Here is a 24,124-nt window from a genome sequence, read left to right as displayed (position 1 = left end):
TGCAAAGTGGGACAGAAGGACTGCTAGACAGCAGGTGGCAATGCAACATGAAGTGTCAGACAGGCCTAGAAAACAACAAAGCTAGCAAAGATGGACATGTCCTGTCTAACTCCCCCGACAGCATACATGTCTGGGAAGAGAAGGTTCTGTGCGAGGAGGACTTGAAAGCAGCTGGTGAGAAAAGTATGTGATGGCGGTTTCATTTTCTCAAGCAATAACTTTTAAAACTTCTGACCACACTAACCCAAGAGGAAGAACACCACCACACTGTATTTCACCTCTGTCTGCAGTTCAGTTTTCATGCCAACCACTGGAAATCAATAATAATTTTAGAGGTTAAACTATTCAATAATTTATCATCATTTGCTCTGCTTGGTCTTTTTGTTAGTGGATTTTAATTTAACCTCCAGTTAAAGGTTAGAAAACTCCTCATCGCATGTTCACACAGCCCCAGTTTATGCCTTAAAATGTCTTTGTCTGCTTAGAAGCCCCACATATTCAATTTATAAATACTCAAAAACAAAGAAAAATCTCAGCAAGTCATCGTGCATCAAAAGCTTAAACAACTCAGATAATTTCTGCTATATAAATGACAGAAGTAGATTTATATATACAAGTTATAAATGACAGTATTAAGTACAACTGAGCTTTAAAAAACAAACAAAGAGAGAAATAATCTCACTTTTCAGATTTCCTTAACAGTTTTTGCTCCTCTAGAAATCATTTGCACCAAAACAAACTTTCCCTGATCTGCTTATAACTAATATCTATAATTTATAATATGGTTACAAACAGACAAAAGACCGGCTGGTGTAGTTTTAATACCTTTCAAATATCGTCACTGGAGTTTGGCACCAACCAGTTAGCTCCAAGCTTGCACTCTATCACTCTACAGCTTCCATATTTTTAAGCCAGGTTGATGCAGAAGCAAGTGAAGCATGGCCTTCAAGTTACCTTGAGGAGAGAGCTGCAAAGTTCTGGCACCTCCCAGGGAGAACCTGCGGGTGGTGGTGGTGGTGGTGATGGTGGTGACAGCCCCCTGCCCATATGGTGGTGAAGGTCCAGTCCTAGCACAGCCCAACAAGCTTCCACTGCTGCAGCGGTGCACTGGTGTTGACAGCCTAATGAAGTGAGTCTTATGAGTCACTGCACTTCCATCAAGAAGTTTAAAAGCTAACCTGTAAATTTAGTTTTGCAACAGTGGAGTTTATACATTTATAAATGTGTGTGTGTGTGTGTGTGTGTGTGTGTGTGTTTCTTGATGCAGACCGTGGCGAACCATCCTGTTTGGTAGAATGGAGGTTTTGCTCCATACGCTGGTAATTCTGGACCTGAGTGGGGACTGGAATAGGCAATGACTGACCATGGTTTCCATAGCTACTTCCCGAGAACTCGCTGGGCCTGACAACAGTGAGAATAACCGAGGGTGCCAAGGGAACAGTTAGATAAGAGAGGAGACAGTCCGTGTGCTTTTGTACACACATGCGTAGTTAACACTTTCCAGAGGAAGCAGATGTGACTTATTAATTTGCACAATGTTTACGTACAAACGACACATCGACTAACATCACAAAACAAAAGATTAAGATGACAGTTGTGGAGTAACTGTGTATGTAATAGAGAGATAAACACTAGGACAATTAAGCTTGTTAAACTAATAAAACTGACTTAATTAAAAACCTGACAGTTTATAGTGAAGAAAATTTGGTGCATGAACCTTCGGTGCTTTAGTTGAATCCAAATTACTTTACCAGCTGCTTCTTTCTTGCACCATGTAACTATACAATAGGGGAAATAATTACTTGATATTTTGTTGAATTTGTTCACTTACAAAGAAATACACAGTCTCTAATTTTGAAAGTAGTTTCAGCTATTAGTCTAACTATTCGGATATATCGCAGAAATTACTGTGAAGCCAGACGTGAGGTTGTGCTAAAAACATTGAAACCAAACAAAGGAGGGTAAACAGTTTTTAAAAGAAAAATATAAAGGTAAAATCAAAGGTGGTCAAAAACAGCCGATTCAACCCTAGACTCCAGAGGGTTAGGTGATGGAGTGGCCCAGACCAGACCTCAGTCCTTTAGAAAAATCTGTGGATAGAGCTGAAGCTTCGAGTTGCCAAGCAACCTGGAGGATTTAGAGAATTTCTGTAAAGAGGAGTGGGCCAAAGTTGATGGTTTCAAACCTGCTGACCAACTGCAAGAAACCTCTTGCCGCTGTGCTTGCCAACAAGGGTTTCTCCATCAAGTCAAGTTTTTCTTATTCCATTCAGTGACACACAAATACACTTAAACCTTTTTTTAATAATGTGTTTTTTGAATTTTTGTCCCTCCTTTAAAATTAAACTACAATAAAAATTTGAGACTGTTAATATCATTGTAGGTGAGCAAACTTGCAAATTCATCAGGAGATCACCTAATTAACTCCCCCACATTTACCACCATAAGAAAAAATTTGGCTGTGTGCAGTTACCTGACAGGACTTGGTGATCCACTGTAGGAAGGCGAGTGCGGCGGTGTTTTGGCTTGGTTACACAGACCAGCTGATGCTAAAAGAGAGCTAATTAAAGTGGAGAAGAGAATAAAACCATCACAATGTTATTCATGAACAGTTTAGAGGGCGTACACTTTCACAGCTAATATAAGTGTGATTACTAACATAATTTATCTTCCTCTATAAGCCCGATTCTGTAACAGTGCCAAAGAAGTGCATTTAATTAACATATCAGCCGCTGTGCTGGATATTAATGAATAACTAGCTTTTGCTTCTCACCCGCTGTTCATTAGGCTGTCCTGCAGCACTTTACTCTCACTTGTCAGCTCACCTGCTGAACAAAAACAAAACTGTTATAAACTTGAACAGCCTCATAGCACAGCGCTTCAGCTTGAGAAATGCAATATAAATGTCAGTCTATGGAAAGAAAAAAGGCTACAAGATGAATTCAAGTCTACTGAAGAGCTCCATGTAATGTTTATGCAGGGACTCGATGAAAAAGAAAAGTTTTCTTACTGGTGAAGTGAGCAGGCACTATCACAAAGTCATCTGTGTCACAGGAGGATGAGTTCTTGCTGCTGCCGCCACCTCCAGACGAGTCCTTAAGGAGAAAACCAGTGGCCTCCTGGGTGGGAGAGGCCAGAGCTTTGGCTCGCAACTGCTGAATCTCAGCAAGCGACTGCTACAGAGACAGGGAGACAGAAGGTGGCATATTAAACACAGAGGAGGAACGTATAAATTAGTCATCAGAGAAGGGAAAGGTGAGAAAGTTGTTGCTTCTATGAATGCAAATAAAACTTTACACTCATCAAAAAAAAAGTAAATACAAAAATCTCTGTTTTCCTCCAGAGGTCGCCGCTTTGGGAAATTAGTGCACATAAAAAAAATGATAAATTTAAAAAAGTTTTTGGCTTCTTTGGGGATCTTTTGGTGTTCGTGCTCATCCCCTCTGGGGGAAATGCTGGAGGAAATATAAGAAATAACAAACACAAACCGGTGGTGAGGCGAGGTGAGACGTGGAAGAGCTGCTACAAGAGCTGGCTGATGCAGAGCTGGGCAAACAAGTCATGGTCACAGTAGGAGTTGCTGAAATGAAATTCAACACAGTTGTTAGTTTCTGAAAAAAGAAACTTTGTGTGTTCAGAATTAAAGTCCACAGGACTTCCAGGTGTTATAACACCCGTTCTATCTTTACGTGACTGGCCTGACTATCAGATCTCATCCTGTAAACATTGCTTCAGTCACCTTGTTTTATTTTTAGGGTTATATTTTCTATTGAAGCAAATGGAACATATTTTGTATTTGTATCTATATTAGACCTAACTAAGGAAGTAATGCTGTTTATTCTTACTTACTCTTTTTCACAGATGAGCTAGCCTCCAGGAAAGGATGACAAAAAAAGTCATCTACCAGGGAGAATAAATATAATTAATGAGAGGAAGTTCACAGTTTTCCTCTGCATGCAACAAACTAAGAAACTGTAACAACATCTTTTGCATAAGCAAAGTTTGATCCAAACTTGCACGAGTGAAATATGTCGAGTATGAATGAACGTTAAACATTTTCTGACCAAAGTCCATGCGGTCTTTGTGGTTGCGCTGCAGCAGACCCAGCAGCAGCTGCCTCAGGTGGCTTGAAGTCTCTCTGGGAATGCTGTAAAACAAATACAACAACAATCAGTCTTTGCTTCATGCAAATGATTAAAAGGTCACAACTCTACATACAGCAAAACTCCACCTTCAACTCCTACACTTCAACTCTTTATAGATTTTCTAGATTAAGACATTTCTGAGGCAATTTATGTGTATTAGCAAACAAGAATAAATGAATGATTTATGGCTTTTTTCCAGGTCTTTGATAAGCTGACCTACAATATGGCATCTTAATAAGCCACACCTTTCAGATTGGTTCTGCACTAAACATCCAAACAATACTTATATTCTAAGAAATACCTTTAAAATAAATGCAGAAAACTACGAAATCATTTTTTTTTAAAAAACATATCGTCATTTCAACATAATTTCTTACTTGGGGCTGAGATTCTTGTTTTTTTCATAGAACAGCCGGAGATCTTGGGGACTGCTGGCCTGAAGATGGCAAAAAGTCACAGATATATTGGAAAAACATAAGAAAGTCTGTAAGAGTATGCATATACACACAGAGTAATTATACGATTACACTATTCTAGTGCATTGCTGTATACATTTTTATTATATCAGGTTTTGTCACTGCACTGCAAACAACACACTCCATTTACTTGAGTAACAACTTTTATGTACACATATCAGAGAACAAGGAAAACACAGCAGGTAATTTAAAAATGCTTTTGGATCAGTTGAGGAACAACACGTAACAGGTTTTGCTATATTACGCTTCATTTTAACACCATTGTCAACGTCCACATTTGGCATCTTTAATGTACATTTAGCCCGATACAGGCTGAGGAAAAACAAAAGGGAGAATTTTTTTTTTTTTTAATGTGTGATGTTAGAGCAGTTATAAGGAATTCAGTAGAGAAGCAGTGCATGACTGTAGCTGCCAAAGACAAAGAGAATAAAGAAGTCACAATGCTGGAGTTGTTGTTTTGTCCCTGCTGGTGTGCAGTCTGTACTGCTAGTGCAAGAATGCCCACAGATTTGGAGCAAATGACAAAAGCAAAAATATTTTCTAATCTGTGTGCTAGTTATGACATCCTCACAATGAGCTGATATTCCAATGTTTCAGGCACTTTTGATTTGAGGTTTTTATCCATATCCTATCACATCAGGGATGCATGTGCCTGGTTTCAGTCTTAAAGTTCAAAGTTCAACATGTCAGTGGTCCAAAACATGCAGTCCTAAATAACAATCTCCAGCAAAAAGATTATCTGAAGGTCTTGAAATAGATGATAAGCCCCAACATAACAGTTTAGAAAAGCCTAAAACTGGAGCTCTCTTAAAGGCGCAGAGTGGACACACCAAATACTGGATTGACTTCAAGTTCAAGTTTGTTACGGAAGAGGATCTGGGCCACCGGAGGGGAAAAAAAAAAAAAAAAAAAAAAAGTGGGCACATCTTCTTTTCCAGAACTCTGAGGAAAAAAAAGTCAGAATTCAGCATTCCGACTCTTTTTTTTTTTTTTTTTACAGAATTCGTTTCTCAAAATTCTGAGATTAAAGTCAGAATTCTGACTTTTTTCTCAGAATTCTGGAAAGGGGAAAAAAAATAAAAAATAAAAATAAACGTGCCTGCCTGCCTCCCCCCCCTGGCTTGGCCAAGAATCATTCTGGATATTGTAAACTTTTATTTTACCTGAAAAGGAGCTTTTCCAGTCAGGCACTGAAACACTATTGTTCCTATACTCCACAAGTCAGCCTTGGCATCATAGTTTTGGGACATAATTACTTCAGGAGCCTGGTGAGAAAAATTAAAAAGGGGAGGTGAGATCAATTTTAAAACTTTGAGGGACAATTGATTATTAAATTGATATTATATTCATCCCTGTATTGTTTTACAAATCGCATTTAGTTAAAAATGTAACAAATAAATGAATGAATAGGACTGCAACAATCTCAAACAGCTAAAATCACCATATTTGAATCTGCCAACTGAAACATTTATTCACATTTAAACAGTTATTTCCATTTCATCAGTAAAAATTACCCAAATTGTGCTTACCATGTACATAGGGGATCCACAGAGCGTGGCTGCCATCATGTTGTTCTGAAGGTACCTTGCAAAGCCAAAGTCCGCTGTGGACATAAACGTCCAGAAGGGAAGGAACGGCGGGGATACAGAAAAAAAGGGAAAAGAGGAGGATGAGTAAATATTTGGTGCCAGAAAGGAATCCAGGTGTACCTTCATAATATTTACATTGTGGCAAAAAAAATCTTTTAAATAAGAGAAAAATGGAAAAACAGACTAGCAAAACAAACGAAAGAATATGCAATACTTGAGCGATAATGGGCGAGTCTTGGCGAGCTTATGATTTAGTTAAGCTCATGGAAATTTAGTATCATCACACTGGAGTTTACTTTGAATTATGAGGTAATTAAAACACTTCTTAACCACAGAAGATCAATGTAGCACACTGGCTTGTTGATTTTATTTTTTTAGATGCATTGAACAAACATAGCCTAATACTGTATTCCTATACAAGTTTTTGTTATTTAATATAATACAATGAGAGAACACCTCAGCGTCGTACATTTGATTGCTTATGCATTATTTAAATGCTTTGTTGTGGTTTGTCAGGAGACTTATTTTTGTCAGTAAGGCTTTAAAACTGACGTAAATTTCTCCATCTTAGCAGTCAAAGCAAATCACATTTGGCTTTTTGCAGGCCAGTTCTGGCCCTTGGGCCTTATCTTTAACACCTCTGCACTGGGTCATCACACAATGATGACCCAGTGCAGAGGTGTTAATAAAAATCTGGCTAAAGGCAACAGAAACTTTGCCTTTAGTCAGATGAGCTCCTAATACCAGACACCGTTTCAAGATGGGGCCCTGACTCACTTTTGGAGCTAGCCTCGTGTGATCATTTAAGTGTTTCTTTGCTTGTTTGTAGTATTAAGTCATAATTTTGTAATCCGTATATACAGTACATTTTATAAACAAAAACTCTTAAATGTCTAAAATGCACTCAGCCTCTTAAACGAATCAACAAACCGCTTGCGAAAAAACCTTGTGTAGGTACAGCGTGTGCGTGTGTGTGTGTAGTCAGCTTGTTTGAGATTGCGGTGGCTTTGCTATGCATTCAGTCTCTAGAGGGGAAAAAATTAATAGGCTAAGGGACTAGTAGAGCTTCCAAACAGCTGAACACACTCGCTCTCACTCACTTGGGAAAGATACTTCATAATTATTCAATTTAATGCAATTTAGTTTTATTTATATAACATCAAGGCACTTCATATTGTAAGGTAAAGGCCTTACAATATTAGAGCCCCACCCAAACGATCAGACAGCTTCCCATGAGCAAGCATTTGGCGACAGTGGGAAGGAAAAATGTCCTTTTAACGGGAAGAACTCTGGCTCACAGAGGGGCAGGCATATGCCACGACTGGTTGGGGTGATGGGAAAGAGAAAAGAAGGTGAAAAAAAAAAACAAAAAAACAAGGAGACTTTAAATGAATGAAACACCATTTCTTCTTCTTTTTTTAAGTCATTTCCTTTTAAGGCACATTGTGAATTATACCAGCATCTCTGATCTGTTGCCTTGAGCGATGTATACAGTGAAGCTGTAACACTTAACAAAATAATCAACCTCTGTGGGAGAAGACTTTAAACGGCTGGTGTCCACTGCTGTCTCTCCTGACAAGACCATGTTTTTCCCAGAAAGTTTTAGTATTTAGTATTTATTTATTTATTGTCATTGTCAAGAACAATGAAATTGCGTTTGGGGCTTCCATACAACCCCAAAAAAAGAAGAAAATAATAAATACCCCTTAAAACCCAAGTGTACATATTTAACCCAGTGTGACTCCAATGCAATAAGACAATCCTTAGCAATAATGTTCGTAGAAATTCAGACAAAGACCTGAGAAACATGACAAAATACAACAATGCAACCCATTCAATATTATTGTACTGTGAGATATGATATCAGATATGATAGTTATCTATTTAAGAAAGAGGGGGGGGGGGCAGGAGGGGGAAGAGAATAAAGATATGATGCACCAATGCAGACCAGTTCATTGCTATTAAGAAGTTGGATATGGTTATTGTCCGTGAGAGGGGGGCAGAGAGTTCAGGAGCCTCACAGCCTGTGGATACAGGCTGTTGGCCAGTCTGGATGTTCTGGCCTGTATAGACCTGTACCTTCTCCCTGAGGGCAGCAGATGGAAAAGGTGGCGCGCAGGGTGATGTTGGTCCCGCAGGATACTGTGCACCCTCCTCAGACAGCGAGTGGGGAAGATATTACTGATCTCTGGCAGACTTGTTCCAATAATTCTGCCAGCTTCTTTCACCACCCGCTGGAGTGCTTGCTGATCGGCCTTCCATTTATTTATGAAGCTCACATGCTGGACGCCACTCGGACAGCCAGCAATTAGTGACATACAGCTAAACATGTCACGCTTGGTCCGACTGGGTATGGGATCAGAGAAAACTACAGAGTATGACATTATTTTGGTAAAGTTACACACCTGCTCCATAGCCTTAGCCAGGAATTTCAAATTTACTTCAATGTCGCCTGCTCTGGCACCTGGAATACTTCTGACTGTGTCCACTGGGGTTTCTAGTTTCATGTTTTTAAGAATAGAGTCACCAATAGCCAGACACTTATTGATTACTTTCTGTTGCACCAATATCATCTTCTACCACATCAATCAATTTTAAACTGGATGACACAAGTGCATCTTGTAGTTGTAGAAAGCGTCTTTGCTTTGCGGCATTTTTAAACAGCGTGCACTCTCAGAAGAACAATAGCAACACTGCAGAGGTAAAATGTGAAATTCTATATGTAATCAATTTCTTCAAACAAGTTTAGCCTTCTGAGCTTCGGGTAATCAATTACCTCAGGGAAATCATTATGAGATCCCATTGCAATAAAACTGTCTATAAAAAAAGTTGATTACGTTGTAGGAATTTCCATAAGGAGCTTTTGAGATTGAATTATTTTTTTGCTCCTGTAAATTGTTCTGCTGCTTTAAATCCCACAAGTTTTATATTTTAAATGTTTTGCCATCACTTTAAAAAAATGTATTCTTGTTTGGCATATTAATCAACAGATACTACAGAGCTTAAAAAAATCTTAAAGTCTCCTAAAGTGTGTTGAAATGCTTAAAAAAACAAAAACAAACAGTATGTATAATCGCCTTAAAGACTCTCACATAACCAAACCTACCAATCTTGATGCAGGTGTTGTTGGAGTGTGACTTGCATCCTGGTGGGTAAGAAAGCAGGATGTTCTGTGGCTTGAGGTCCCTGTGAATTATTCCTTTGGATTGTAGGACCCTCATGGCTCCTGCAATCTGCTGCAGGAAAACCCGAATAGTGTCCTCACTCAGTGTGCCCTTAGCTGAAGGAAAAGACAAAGCAAATATCAATTAATCACTAACTTTGATGTGAATCCTACAGGTTACGATGCAAGTAGAATTTTCTTAATGAGGACACAACATGATGATATCGGTAAACCTATCACGGACTGAATGAATCTCTCTTAGTTTATAGTTGGAATACAATGATTTTATGCAACAGATCATTTTAATACATTTCCTAAATTATCTGCAGCGTGTGTTTATTCCTGGGTTCTCTAATATCACCCAACTGTCATGTCCTCTTTTGTGTCTCCAGCTCAAAATGATACAGTATTGCGTTATGGACACTTCCTTGTCTACAATTGCTCCATGTCCACGTCCCTTCCAGCAGACTTTTAAAGACATGCTGTATTCGCCTTGAGCTGGAAGCAGTCTAGGTCATTTATTACAATGGGGAGAGGATCCAAACCCATTTTTCAATCATGCTGGCTATTAATAGAATAGGATGGGATTTCTATTTAGAGTCTGGGTGCAAAATTACAGGAAGTTTGACGGATATCACAAATGGATTGATGGTCCTGGCTATTTGAAGCCCAGAGAAGTTTGGTGAGGATACGACGAAGCTGGGAAAATCTGTAGTGCTGAGAAATTCCCAGTTTTCTACCATTCTGACTCAAAAGTGAGCACAAGGTGGCTCTAAGTATATGATCAAACACTGTACTGTGTTTATTAAAAGACAGAAGAACAATGCAGAGAGGTGTCTCTGGTCTGATTATTCTTTAGGCACTTGTTACGGCCCTAGCAGGGCCTCTCTCCTGAAGGTGCCTGTGTGGGCGTGTCCCACTACCTCTTGTGCCTGAGGTGCCACCTTTCCCTTTTGTGCAGCTGACTCTCGTCAGTAATCAAGGAGATTTAAGCCCAGGGAAAGGTGAGCTCTGGGCCAGAGTGCCAGTAGTGGGGTTACAGCTTGTGAGCTGAGTGGTTGTTGTGTTTGCAGCTAGTGAGCTGTGTCTTTGGTGGTTTTCAGCTAGTGAGCTGCTCTTTCTTTTTGGCTTACGTTTTACTTTATTGACCAACGCCTGAGTTTTGTTTGTTTTCTTAAATGGTGATAGCGGCTTGTCCGTCTCTTTTAGTTAGTATAAATTGAATCTTTAATAAAATTCTTTAATTTAACCCTTTTGCCTCCTTGACTCCTTTTTCTGACCTGGTCACTTTTTGTTACCTCCCTCTCCCCGCCTAGACCCCTCAGGGGAACGTAACACACTATTAAAACGTTTGGGTCCAAATCTGTTAGTGACAAGCCAAATCTGCTGCTGCTGCTGCTTTCAGGGCTAAACACGAAAGCCTGAAGTCTCACAAAACAAAGATGTGACCTGAGTGTTGGGAGGTGACAGAAAAATAACTGTCATAACCAGCACCTCCCTTTGAGAAATCACTCTGACAAATTCTTTAACATAAACGTTTTGTCACAAAGTGCTTTACTGGAGGCTTTTACTAATTTAAGGTTATAATTAAGACTATTGATGATTTGGCCATCATTGCAGAATCCATTTTTTTAGTTCTATGGTTGCTCTGCTGTTCTCTTATTTCTGAAATTTAAGCTCTTTCCTGAACACATGTCTATGCCAAATATCATCATTTACATACATATGAAAATATGCCAAAAGTCCAGTTTTCATCTCGCTTGCTAGGAAACTGATATAATCGTTGTGTTCAGATAAAAGAAGGGCATTCAGGGCCTGCTTTAGATCTAGAAAGACTTTTGAGCAAAGATTTTATTCCTGATTTAACTGATTTTTTGGATTAAGAAGCATTTTGAGTACATTGAGCATAAGTAGATAAACTGTTGCACTTACAGTGTAAGTAGTCAGCGAGATCGCCGCCGTTGCAGTACTGTGGTTAAAAATAGTGACAGGGCAGGAATGAAGGGGAGGGGGAGAGAGATGAAAAGGAATAGCATTAGAAAACACAGGTAGCACCGAGGACTGAGGTGTAACCACAGTGAAAAAGACTCTGAGATCACACAGCCTCTGAAGCAACTAGAAAGCAGCAGAGATCAGAGGAGTGATTTGCCGAAGAGTGATGTGTTTACAGATTTATACCCTTGTTCCCATTCCCAGCATTAATATGAATGAACCCAGAAAAGGACGGGCTGTGACAGGTGAGGCCGTAAAATGCTGCCTCACAAGTAGTTTAATCTCTCAGACACACAGATCAGCATAAAGAAATCTGCTTTTGACTTGTGGTATAGATCTAGACAGCAATTGTATATTTTTATTTTAATGGCAAAGTACATGACAGAACACATTTGACAGCAGAAGATTAAAATGAGGATAAGAAATCCAAAGTTCTTCTGCCTGGCTGTCAATGTCGTGTACACTCACTAGCCACTTTGTTAGGTACACCTGATCATCTGACCACAGAGAGTGATCCACAAAAAAGTAAATATTCAGCGAGCGGCAGTTCTCCATGTAAAATACCTTCCTGAGGCCACAGGAGAATGACCACTTGGTAAAACCAAGGTTTGCAGAAGACATCTGCAAACCTCTGAATGCATATGTCGAACCTTAAAAAAGGTGGACTACAGAAGCAGAAGACCACAGTAGGTGCCACTCCGGTCAGCTAAGAAACAGGATACTGGGACTTCAAGTAAAGGGGGAGGTCACCAAAATTGGACAACAGATAACTGGAAAAATGTTGCTGGAGCTGATGAGTCTTGATTTCTGCTGCAACAGTCAGATGGTAGGTTCAGAATTTGGTGTAAACAATATGAAAGCATGAATCCACAAAAAAATCAGCAGCATCTGTGTGATGATATCAAGTCGATATAGACCTAACCCTCTTGAATCTATGCCACCGAGATCTGAGCCAGTTCTTAAGTCAAAGAAGTCAGAGATCGAACCTGGTACTAGCAAGGTGTACCTAATAAAAAGTTTAGTGAGTGTATATGTATTTTTACAAAATACATTAACAAAAATAGCAAGCAATTTTTAATCGCTTTGACAAATACTATAAACAAAATTTACATTGATAAAACATAGTCTGGCATGTTCCCTTGAAGAAATTATTTAAAATGCACAAAACAAGAGTATGAGCATCAAAAGCATCAAAAGCAATTTGAGAACTCACAACTCCCTCCATTTATGGACTTTCCCCCTCTAATTCATAATCAGGACAACAGCATCAAATCACAGCAAAAAGAGTAGTGGCTGTTAGCCATTTAACCCCCCCCGCAGATGCCAGAGGAGACAGCTAATTTTAGCCCTGTTAGAGTTCAGACAATACAGCGCTGAGCAAACAAAGCCAAACATCCCAGCAAGCTTACCTCCATTACCAGGTACACTGAGCTGGCAGTTTCCTAAAGAGAAGGGAGATAAGAAGAGTGGGGGTAAACATACACACGCCAGTGGCAGACAAAGCAGAAGGAACAGATGGTTCCTGTACACACCACTCATGTTAAAGCAAGCTAACGAGGTGACTTAGACTAGAAGTATCAAGCAGCTTAAACAGCTGCAGAAAAGTGAAAATAAGTGGCTAAAATCCAGATACAGATACCGACAAGTCTATAAAAGTTGCACAATGGGAGGAGGATTAAAACACCAGGTCTGTATAGGCAGAACCAACTGATACCCCTGAAACACCCGTTTTCTTTTTTTCTTTGTTTCTTACACAATAAATATGGAGGTGGCGTGGATTAAAAAAAAACACACAAAAACCCCCCCCCCACTTGAATTGTATGTCTGCCATCAGAAATTAGGAATCCGAGTGGAAATAAATACCAAACAAAACAAAGACAAAAAAAGGCACTGGCTATTGGCCAAATGATTTTATATACCACCCAAAAATTCAATTAGTGCATCCTTAAAAAGCAAAATCAACAATAAAAAAAAATAAAAAAAATACTAACAGAGAAGGTGGACTCTGTCGTCAGCAACATTAACAAAGCAACGGGCGACAAGTGTGAATCAGTAACAAGCGAGTCATATTTTCTCACATCAACACCAAGATAAAAAACAAATAATGGATCATTTAGAAATTATTCCTTACTGAGAACTTAGAACCACAGAAACTCAAACATCTATTGTGCACTTTGGAAACAGTCCAAAACTTATTTTAAAAAAAGGAAAACTTTGTGAAGGGTAGTCAAGCCCATTTTAAAAAACCTCTCTTATCTCATGGCAACAGACGACTGTAGTCTCTCTCTGACCTCGATTCAGTATCTCACTAAAGCCAGCAGTCAGAGGCCAGACTGTTTTATACAGTTCAGCTGAGTCAGGCTTTCTGAATAGTTGTCGTTGGCTTTATTAAAGATGGACGGCCAAACACAAGCAACCAGTGAGTTTAGGGGCGGTGGGGAAACACTAAGCTAGGTAAATAACATTCGATGAAATAGTTAAATAAGAGGTTTGGTGTTGTTGCCGTTTGCCATGGCACTGTAATAGCTTACAATAAAAAAAAAAAATCTGAACTACATCCTGGGTTATAATGACTCAGTCACACTCGAGTGAAAACTGGACTTTGGGGTTTGGCTCAGCTGATTGCCAACTGATTATATTCCCAAATAAAACCAAGGTTGTCATTTGGCAGTTCAATAAAATTTCTAGATTTCTTTTTCAAATCTGTGAGACTCATGTTGGACTTCGTGTGAACTTCAGCTTCAATTTCAACGAATCGCTTTATTATCAGAAACAGATTGCATGCGATTGCCAACTTGACCCTGTTTGAATGAGTCTGAATTCTTTAGCCAATATTCAGTTGTACGCTGACAGCAGGTGAAAGGGTTTCTTTTTCTATATGTCACTAGATGTACAGCTTGAGAAGATCTTGACAATAGGGCTGAACGATATATCGCATTTGCGATAATATCGCGACATGATCAAGTGCAATTTTCTAACCGCAAAGGCTGCGATTATACTCTGGACATGTCCAAATTCATGGGCTGCATCCTCCTGAGGCCGCATTTGTAGACCGATTACGTCACAGCGACGCGCCGAAGGCTGTCCAAATTACTACCATATCCCAGAATTCATAGCGCGGCCCAGCCAAACTCCAGTTTCCAGCAATGGCGGCCGCTACTAAGTTTTAAAATTACTCATACTAATCTTTCTGGGTCACAAAATAAACTTTTAACATATTTTCAGGCGAGAAAGTAGTTGTGTAAACATCAAATATCTGCTCGGTTTATCAAGATATCCCATATTTGCAAAAGTGCTTCGACGTTTTCAGAGGCGTCTGCTACCCACCAGCTCGACAGCTAGCCGGGAGCTCGAGGGTTACTGATGCGGCCGAGAACGGCACAACTCCCGGCACATCATTTTCAGATCACCGCGGAGTTTCGCTGCTCGGGTTAAACGTAATATATAAGTCACTTAGACAACCTAAAAATGTTATTGTTGGGCTTTTTTCAGTGTTTTGTTTGTTCGTGAGTAAATCGGTTTGGCTGAGATTAAAGTTATTAGATTAGATAAAATAAAACTTTATTAATCCCCCGGGTGGGTTCCTCCTTGGTTTTCACACAGCTGACTAAACGTCAAACAGAAAACTTATTAAACAGAAGTATGAGAGAGTCGAGAATTTACACCAGTGTCTGGTTATATTTTAGATAGCAAGAAGCAGACGGCCGAGTTTATTAAACTCCACCGAGACAGCGGTGACGCTAATCAGAACTAGACCGTCCAATTTCACGCCTTTAAATTTTAAAGGCGTGTTTGTGTGTGTGTTTATACAATTGCTATTATGTTTGCACTTTATGTGTAATGTTACTGACTGCAGAGATCAGTAAGATGTGTGTATTTTTTATTTATTAGTTTTATTTATTTAATATTATTTTTTAATTGAATGACTGTCTAGTAGTTCACAGATGTCGAAAAACTGAGTGTGGTAAAGCCACTGATTTTGTTTATGTATATTTCTGCAATCTGCACATTGTACTGACTTTCATTTTAATGTTTACACCAGGGTTCCTTGTCAGCACTTTATGCTCAGATGTTTGTAAGCTAAAAATAAACTATTGTGTATGTTCAAATATACTGTTGTGATTGAAGAAGTTAAATAAAAATGTCAGTCATCAATTCATGCATCACCTCATGTCATCATAACAGAGGTCTGTCTTCCAGGAAAGAACAGTTTAAAATTAATGTAATATAGTATTGGCCATACTATATGATGTATTGCTTGTCTTTGTTTAATAATACAGAAGACAAAGACCTTAAAAAATAATCGCATATCGCATCGCAATCGCAATATTGGGGCAAAAAAATCGCAATTAGATTATTTTCCATAATCGTTCAGCCCTACTTGACAATGGTGTTATTTGTGGCCATGGCTCTGACTGGCTAGTTGACTTTTTCAACTGTCAAACAATGGTTTAATATCAAGACAGATCAGTCGATCTGAGTACAGCAAACAGATTCAAAGGTCTGGACCCAGATGAGTAACACTAACCCTTCAAAATTGAAAGCCTACAATACACAAATATTTGACTTGCAAACCCATCTTCAGTCCCTTTCATTGCTGGTTTCCAGAGCTTGGTTTGGTGTCAGTTTCTTTAGGACCTAATTAGATAGATGGATGGATTGCCAGCTAAGAAGATCAGCACTGTCGTGCCACAACAAACCTGTAATCTTAGAGCCCAGCTCCAACTATCCCCAGCCAGCACGGACGATAAAGAGAGAACAGGGTATTTTTTAAGGTTCTGCATGTCCAGAGAAATGATTGTTGCTAATTATTTCAGTGCTTTAGTGTGTAAGCAGCAAGCAGCTCATATGATAGCATGCAACACTGTTCTTCCATTATGAGCAAGCTGTCAAGCTTAACCGATATGGGCAGAGAATGATAGCTCAAACCTTCAGTCCGCTAATGAAACTTTCAATATGTGCACAGTTTTCATTTTCTCTTCACACAACAGAGAAGGAGGATCTCATCTCAGTTCTTAGAGTCAAGGATTCACATTTCATTTAAAAATAAATAAGCAGATCACAATGAAACAACCTTCAAAACTTCTTTGCAACTTTTTAAAATTACAAACATTTTTAAGAGATTTGTTCCAGACCAGTTTCTTCAAAGACACAGCATCAGCTACCTGCTGTTAGTCTGCAAGAACAACGCAGCCTTTGAAATTAGCAGAATTTGCACATTTGATGTTTTTTTTAAACCAGATGGCAGTTTGTTAATCAAGAACTACAAAGACAGAAGAAACACCTGGTGAGTTCAGATAAGAGTTTGTGTGTGGAAGTAAGGAACATTATATCTAAACTAACTAGCAGGTGCGGCCATCACAGAGACATCACTGAGAGTGTGGACTCTGATTAAAAATGCAACACCTTTTGTTTATTATGGTGAGCCAGGATATCTGCTTCTCTAACCATGAACAACTGGTAAAGAAGCATTAACACAGTAGCCTGTGCCCTGATCAACTTGTTTCTGCCTACATGCACAACTTAAATTGCTACACTTCAAAGAAAGACTTAATAAAAGGAGGCCATCAAGAACAGGCCACGTAGCAGCAGAGAGAATTTAAGCACTAGAAGGGTTGGCCAAGTTCAACGGGCCAAAAAACCAGAGTCGCCAGAGCAGAAACAAACAGTTTTAAAACAAACAAATGTTGGAAAGCCTCATTTAACAAATAGGTAAGCCATAACTGTGCAACTAGCATGAGACACAAGTGGGTCATGTGGAAAAGCCACATCCAGCAGCCCATCTGCTCCGCTTTCAGCTGCTGTCTAACAGGGAAAAATGAGAAACCTTAACATGTGATTTTGACACTTGTGAATGTGATGCTACATACCTGAAAGTCCAGTAAAGCAACAATGTTCTCATGCTTGAGTTCCTACAGAAAAGACAAAATACTTCAGGTCACATATCGTTATCATCATCACATTTCTTTTTACATGCTTGTTCAGGTCAGGGCATTCTTGTAGTCTGTGAGAAGCTTCTGAGTACTCATTTTCAGTATAACAAACTCTACGTTTAGTAAGACAATCTTGCTGAGATAACGACTCCTCATATTTCACTAACACATCTGGCACGTGGCCAGCTGTGAATACCATATTACCACAGGTTCAGATGCCAGGTGACAGATTTAACTACGAAAACATACATCAATCAATCTGATGTTGAACACTAGGCAGGGGGTGTTCTTTTGTCTCTCTCTGAACTTGACTTACCTTCAGTATTTTGATCTCCTTCCCCAGCAGAGTCTGAGATTTGGCTAGGTTCTTCTTGTTGATGCATTTTACTGCCACCTCCCAGTCATGTTTCTGGAGCACAGAAACTCAAGTCATTTGAAGAAAGAAATAAAACACTGCAGAGAATGAGGTGTGCTCGAATGTCAGAAAGTGTCTGCACTTTGTCTCACTGCACTGCCATCTGTCAAATGTATGGTTTGGTAAAAGGAAATGTAAAGTGTCACACTATGGTATATTTGTTTGTTGACTACCATGAAGTGTTGGCCTACAAGGAAATGACTTGCTGAGAGTGTAAACAGCCAGAAGGTCTGATTGCTAAGGGTTTTCTCCTCTTTTTAAGGCAGACTCCCATGCACCATATTTCATATGAATCACTGCAGTGACCTTGGCAGTGGATTTTCTGACCTTGCAGCAAAATTAAAGGCAGTTCACTACCGTATTGTAAAATGCACTGAAAACAGCGGATGAAAATTATTCTGTTCACTTCAATTTTATTTATATAGCACCAAATCACAACAACAGTTGCCTCAAGTCTCTTTATATTGTAAGGTAAAGACCAAACAATAACACAAAGAAAACAGAAAACCCCAATAATCATATGATCCCCTATAAGCAAGAGATTTGGCAACAGTGGGAAGGAAAAACTCCCCTTTAACAGGAAGAAACTTCCTGGTCTAAAAGGACCAGGCTCAGGGAGGGGCAGCCATGTGCTGCATCCGGCTGGGGTGAGGAGAGGAGGACATGCTGTTGAGAGAGCCAAATATTAACACCAGATATTTAAATGCATTATGGGAATCCCAGCAGCCTAGTCATATAGCAGCATAACTTTGTGTTCTTCTGCTATCTGTACCTGAGCTGTGGTAACGCACAAATTTCCCTGCTGTAGGATCAATAAAGTTTTAGCTTATCTTAGGATTCAGGTCCACTTGATCCAGCCCTAACTATACGCTTTATCAAAAAGAAAAGTTTTAAGCCTAGTCTTAAAAGTAGAGCTAGTATCGGTCTCCTGAATCCAAACTGGAAGCTGGTTCCACAAAAGAATGGCCCGAAAACTGAAGGTTCCCATTCTACTTTTAAATATCCTAGGAAAAACAAGCAAGTCCGCAGAGAGCGAAGAGCTCTAACGGGGTGAAATTATCTGTCTGCCAATGTAGTAAAGAAGCAACATAGATGCTTCAGGCCCACATGATCCCCTGAGTGGATTACACGTCTCAGGATGGAGCATTTCCATTTCATATCCATCCATTCTGGGTGTAGTACATGTTTGAACATGTCTATTTGGCCTCAGTGTGGAGCTTTCTAAGGAAAACAATACGTGTCTGGTGGCCTATATTTACATTAGCGACGCTGACACACAACATCTGCACCACAAGCCAGCCACAAAAATAAAGGCAGTCACACAATAACCAGGCATGCTTTCATAAAATGTGTCGCAAGTATTTAAATAAAGTATTTCAACGTTTTTTAATACAGCTTTGTTATTTCAAGGAACATCCTGTATGTGAGACTAGGCCTCTTAAGGGCGTACAATGACAACAACTACACCAGATGGCGACCTACATTTAACAGCGCAACAAATCTGCCTTAAAAAAAAAAAGACAACGGATTTCTTTATAGCAGCAATAAAACGTATTATAAACTTGCAAAGGGGTAATACTCACCTCTCGGTGTCTACCTTTAAAGACCACAGCAAATGCGCCATGCCCTATCAGGTCCTTCCGACTGAACTCAAATTTCCCCACCGTCTCCATGTCGAGCCAAAGTCTTTACTTTTACACTACTAAGACCTGGACAGATGACCAGGAGACCTCAGGTCACCCTTCTTGTTAGAGAGTCCTTTCTCCTCTGTCAACTGGGGCCAGCTGCAGCGACGTTCAGCCCCTCTTTCTTTTGCCATAGGCTGCCTACCTTTCAAACCGGCCTCTTCTCTCATGTTAACACGGATACGCTTTGAAGTTTTTATTTTTATTTAAATCGTGTTACTTCTGACAAAGCCGTGAAGCAAGCTCCATCTTTGACAGTGCGGCCAACATGAAGTTAGCTAACTTAACGACTTTCCTAGCTGCTGTCTCGGTGGTGCCACCTTAAAAAGCAGCTCGCTGCGTTTTGTTTATATACAGGAGGTCCTGACTTCTGTCGCCTAAGCGTCCGTACAGGCGAAACGAGCCACGGTATTAAACTCAAAAGAAAAAAACAGGTCTAAATAGCAGAGACCATTGCTAACCCCCCTTAATGCACTGCAATTAGCAGCTGACTCGCTGAAGTCACAACATCGCTCGTGCCGTCGAACGCAGTCTAGCTTCTGAAACAAAGCGCATGCGCATTGCGATTAAAGCTGTGGGTTTGACGTCACGGAGCGTCCCTAAAATGAAAGAGTAGATTTGCTTTAACTTTATTAAACAAGATCAGACTGGAAAAAGAAGACGCTTCGTCTCAGTATAAAACAATGCATCAGATAACTATTATGTGCGGATGCGTGCTAATGTGTACGCTGGAAAAATAGGCCGAAGCAGAAAACGAGAGAAAGACAGGTCCACTAAAGCCTTTGTTTACTTAGTTATTTCACACGGAAAAATGGCAATCAAAAATCTTTAAAGAAAAAAAATGTTATGAGGTCTTTTAAAAAAAATTTTTTTATTAAACCATGGTCTTCATTAGAATCCTGTGCCAAATAGAAATAAATTGAGCATGCGAATATTTGCAAATATCACAAACCCATGTTTTTTCTTCATTAGATCATGATGAAACATGTCCAATGTTTAAAGTGAGAAATTTTATAAGTTTTAAGACCAAAATTAAATCATTTTGAAATATTTTTAAAAATTAAAAAAAAAAAAAAAAACAGGCCGAGGGGACGTATGCAGCATCCGTCTGAATGCTGCACATACTGCATTCCTTACAACAGCATGGCTTCGTAATAGAAGGGTACATATTTAGTGCATGAAGCTAAATACTGGACAATGATAACCCAGGACTGTTGAGCAGCTAGAATCCTCCAATACCATGGAAACTGTGTAACATTTACATTTTTCAGATAAAAATAAAAAGTAAATGCCCCCTAAACTTAGTAACTGATTGTGCCACCCTTGGCAGCATCACCTGCAATCAAGTGTTTAAAATAACTGATGACGAGGGGCTCACATCGCTGTGGAGAAATTTTGTGTCACTCATCTTTGCAAAATTGTTTGAATTCAACCACATTGGAGGGTTTTTGAACATGAACGGCCTGTTTAAGGTCATGCATCTCAATTTGATTTCAGACCTTTACTTGACCACTCCAAACCCTTCCATTGTTTTTCCTGAGCCATTCAGACGTGGACTTGCTGGTGTTTTTTGTATCATTGTCCTGTTGCATTACCCAAGTCCTCTTGAGCTTCAGGGCAAAAAAATTGAGACAAAGAACTGAGAGAGAGCAGAATTCATGGTTCCATCAATTACAGCAAATTGTCCAGGTCCTGGAGCAGCAACGGAGCTCCAGATCCTCACACTACCACCGCCATGTGTGACTGTTAGTATGATGTTCTGTTTATAAAACACTAACAGGACTCAAACCTTCAAATACTTCAACCTTTATCTTGTAAGAGCACAGAATATTTTCCCAAAAATCTTGGGGATCATTGAGATGTTTTTGGCAAATGTGAGATGACACTTCGTCTAAGGTGAAATTTGCAATGACTTCCATGAAAAAGACATTATCTGGATGGAAGCATACACTGTTTTAAAACCTGTATATACCTTTCAGCAGTGATTTTGCCTTCAGGCCAAATAAAAGACCAAAAAATATTGAAATCATAAGAAATAAATGCAAAAAGTACAAAATGAAATATGAGGTTTCTAGAGAATGATCTAGAGGACACAAAGGACGGTGACCAATACTTTAAAGTAATATGAAAAAGGCAGCTTTCACAGGGCTCTATGCAGGGCCATGCTTCAGTAGCTTGTAAAAGCAACTTTAGCTGCAATAACTTGAAGCAACTGTTTACATATGACTTTAATACACTCTCATATTCCCCTGGAGGAATTTTGCCCCACGCATCTTTACAATTTTCCTTTGGTTCATTGAGATTTGTGGGCATTTGCTTATGCACAGCTGTCTTAATGCCAGTACAGAATTTTAATCAGATTGAGGTCTGGACTTTGACTGGGTCACTGCATTACAGCAAGAGTCATTTTGGCTCTTTTCTGTTGTAGATTTGCTGCTGTGCTTTGGCTTTAGCTGTCAGGCTGACAGCCTCACATTTGACTCTAGAATAATTTGGTATATATAAGAGTTCATGGTTGAGTCAGTGATTGCAGGGTGCTCAGACCCTGTGGCTGCAAAACAAGCCCAAATCATCACCCCCTCCTCCACCATGCCCGACAGGTGATATGAAACATTTGTTGGTTTTCTCCAAATATGACGCTGAGCATTGTGACCAAATATCTCCGCTTTGTCCACATCTGTCCAAAAGACATTGTGTTAACAGGATAATAGTTTTCACTTACAGCACAATAAAGGCCCTGTACTGTCCATTACACTTTAACATCTGATTCAAACTGTCATGGGGCAAAGTGTGGGTGAAGCACTGGTGTCATGGATCGCTGTGTGGCAAGCAGGAGGAGGACCCAAATGCAAAACTCACAGACACGGGGATGAACTCGAGAAACACAGCTTTAATGCTGGCACGGCAGAACACAGGAAATACAAAACTAAACTGGGGAAAAGAAAACTAACACTCGCAGGTAGACACAGGAAGATCCACACAACATGAGGGAGAACGCGACGCCGAACAGAGGGAGACGCAGACAGAAATACACAGAGGGTTAACGAGGAAAGTGGGAACACACGGGGAACACAGCTGACACAGATAACCATAACGAGACAGGGCGGGGTGAACATAACACTGACGGGAGACAGGCAGAGTCAAACAGGAAGTACAGAGGTTCAAACAGGAGGAGAGAGAGCACGGGGAAAACACAGACATAACGGGCTGGGGAAACATGGAATAAAACACGAGGGCTCACAGTTACACAGGGGCACACAGGAGGTAACCAAATAAGGAACATCTTAACAGAAGAACCTAGGAACCAAGGCATGACTAGGGGATGAAATACAAAACATACAAAAACTGAGAATACCGGGCCCACATGGCCCGGGTCCATGACAACTGGACAGGTTGCCAGTCTTTCATGGGGCTAACACAGAGACACAGAGAATCATTCACACTTGCATTCACAGCTGTGGTCAATTCAGAGCCATCAGCTATCCTCACACACATGTCTTTGGACTCTGGGAGGACCCAGAGAGTACCCACACAGGCACAGGGAGACCATTTAAACATCTAAACAAAAAAAAACTTCAAAAAAATAAATAATAAAAAAATAATCATAGTTTTTCTTATCTTATTACACATCAACCCTAGGTGTGGATGTGAGGTTGAATAGTTAGTCTCTTTTTCTGTTTGTGATGGACTGGCAACCGGTCAGCACTCTGGGTCACCCAGTGTCAGCCAAGATCAAAATTCGTGGCCTCGAAATGATATTTCGTGGCCACAATTTATTTATTTTTTGTACCATGTCATCAGAGGGGCTCCGTAGGATAGAGCCAGACCGCACAGAGTGATAAATCTGTGTTGGGATTGATGGAGGCATATTTGTAACTACCAGAGGAGGGCAGTAGAGGACCGTAAAAAAAAGACCAGCATTTTAATATTTCGTGCATCTCCACAAATACATCAGGACAAAGTCATATTTTATTCCTATCGTTTATTTTATGTGGAATAATCTATGGCAACACTCACTTAGCAAATGCAGTCAATAGCACTATTACGAAATAACAACAAGTTGTTAAAATGGCTCTTGGGTGGCTGAAGTGGAGAAAAATTGTGAAATAGTAGGAATAATGTTGTTGTTTTTTTTGTTTTATTTAAAAGATTTTTTTTATTTATTTTCATTTCCTAGGAAAAACCTATAACATGTTTTGGCTAGATATCAGCCGGTTACTGTATAATGCTGCTGCAGCACTCTGCAACAGTGCTGTTGCATGAAATCATTAATTAGTCATGGTGGTTTTCCTGAGCCAAAAAAACAATCTACATTCACAGAGATGTACAGGTCTGCATAATGATGCACCCCTGACAGCACGCTGGAGCTGGGTTCATGCTGCCTTTTTTTTTTTAAAAAGGAAAAACTTAATTCAGTTTTGACTCGTCTCCCCCTTTAGTGTATTTTTACTGTGACAGAGAAGATTGGGTGTACAAGACAGCTGATGTATCTCTCTGCACGCAACCCACCAGCCACCATCGCAGGTGTTGCCTCGGCGGGGATTTGCTCTCTTTTTGAATATTTTAGCATGCTCTGTGGTTCCCACAGAATGATTGATTGGTTCTTCTTGGCCCACATTAGGGTTCTGCACACAGGCTTTCAGGTGTTCACTCTGACTAAAGAAAAGACTTCTGAGTAGGATGTTTCTTAAGATAGTTGCTTCTAATGCAGAAGTACATCCTGTTTT

General features: G+C 39.8%; 1 protein-coding gene across 2 annotated transcripts in view; it reads right to left on the bottom strand.

Moving 5' to 3' along the window:
- Positions 1-19,947, bottom strand: part of ulk1b (unc-51 like autophagy activating kinase 1) — a 29,175-nt gene extending 9,228 nt beyond the window's left edge. Inside the window, exons 1-17 of one of the 2 annotated variants that reach the window (XM_086300506.1) lie at positions 19,296-19,947; positions 17,614-17,706; positions 17,235-17,276; positions 12,774-12,806; positions 11,305-11,341; positions 9,316-9,489; positions 6,150-6,223; positions 5,784-5,885; positions 4,522-4,580; positions 4,064-4,146; positions 3,849-3,899; positions 3,488-3,579; positions 3,010-3,175; positions 2,773-2,827; positions 2,473-2,559; positions 1,270-1,401; positions 955-1,121 (exon numbers count right to left, since the gene is read on the bottom strand). In XM_086300506.1, the coding sequence (XP_086156632.1) occupies positions 955-1,121; positions 1,270-1,401; positions 2,473-2,559; positions 2,773-2,827; positions 3,010-3,175; positions 3,488-3,579; positions 3,849-3,899; positions 4,064-4,146; positions 4,522-4,580; positions 5,784-5,885; positions 6,150-6,223; positions 9,316-9,489; positions 11,305-11,341; positions 12,774-12,806; positions 17,235-17,276; positions 17,614-17,706; positions 19,296-19,385 (1,537 nt within the window). In that variant the 5' untranslated portion in view covers positions 19,386-19,947. The remainder of the gene's footprint in view (positions 1-954; positions 1,122-1,269; positions 1,402-2,472; positions 2,560-2,772; positions 2,828-3,009; positions 3,176-3,487; positions 3,580-3,848; positions 3,900-4,063; positions 4,147-4,521; positions 4,581-5,783; positions 5,886-6,149; positions 6,224-9,315; positions 9,490-11,304; positions 11,342-12,773; positions 12,807-17,234; positions 17,277-17,613; positions 17,707-19,295) is intronic. The other variant, XM_086300507.1, reaches the window with a different exon arrangement.
- Between the last annotated feature and the right edge of the window lie 4,177 nt (positions 19,948-24,124).

The sequence above is a fragment of the Aulonocara sp. 'chitande type north' Nkhata Bay genome, linkage group LG7 (assembly GCF_057382095.1).
Source record: "Aulonocara sp. 'chitande type north' Nkhata Bay isolate Kocher_YH1m ecotype deep benthic linkage group LG7, A_spYH_male_GT1.1, whole genome shotgun sequence".
Classification (NCBI taxonomy): Eukaryota; Metazoa; Chordata; class Actinopteri; order Cichliformes; family Cichlidae; genus Aulonocara; species Aulonocara sp. 'chitande type north' Nkhata Bay.
This window is presented reverse-complemented; position numbering and strand designations above follow the sequence as displayed.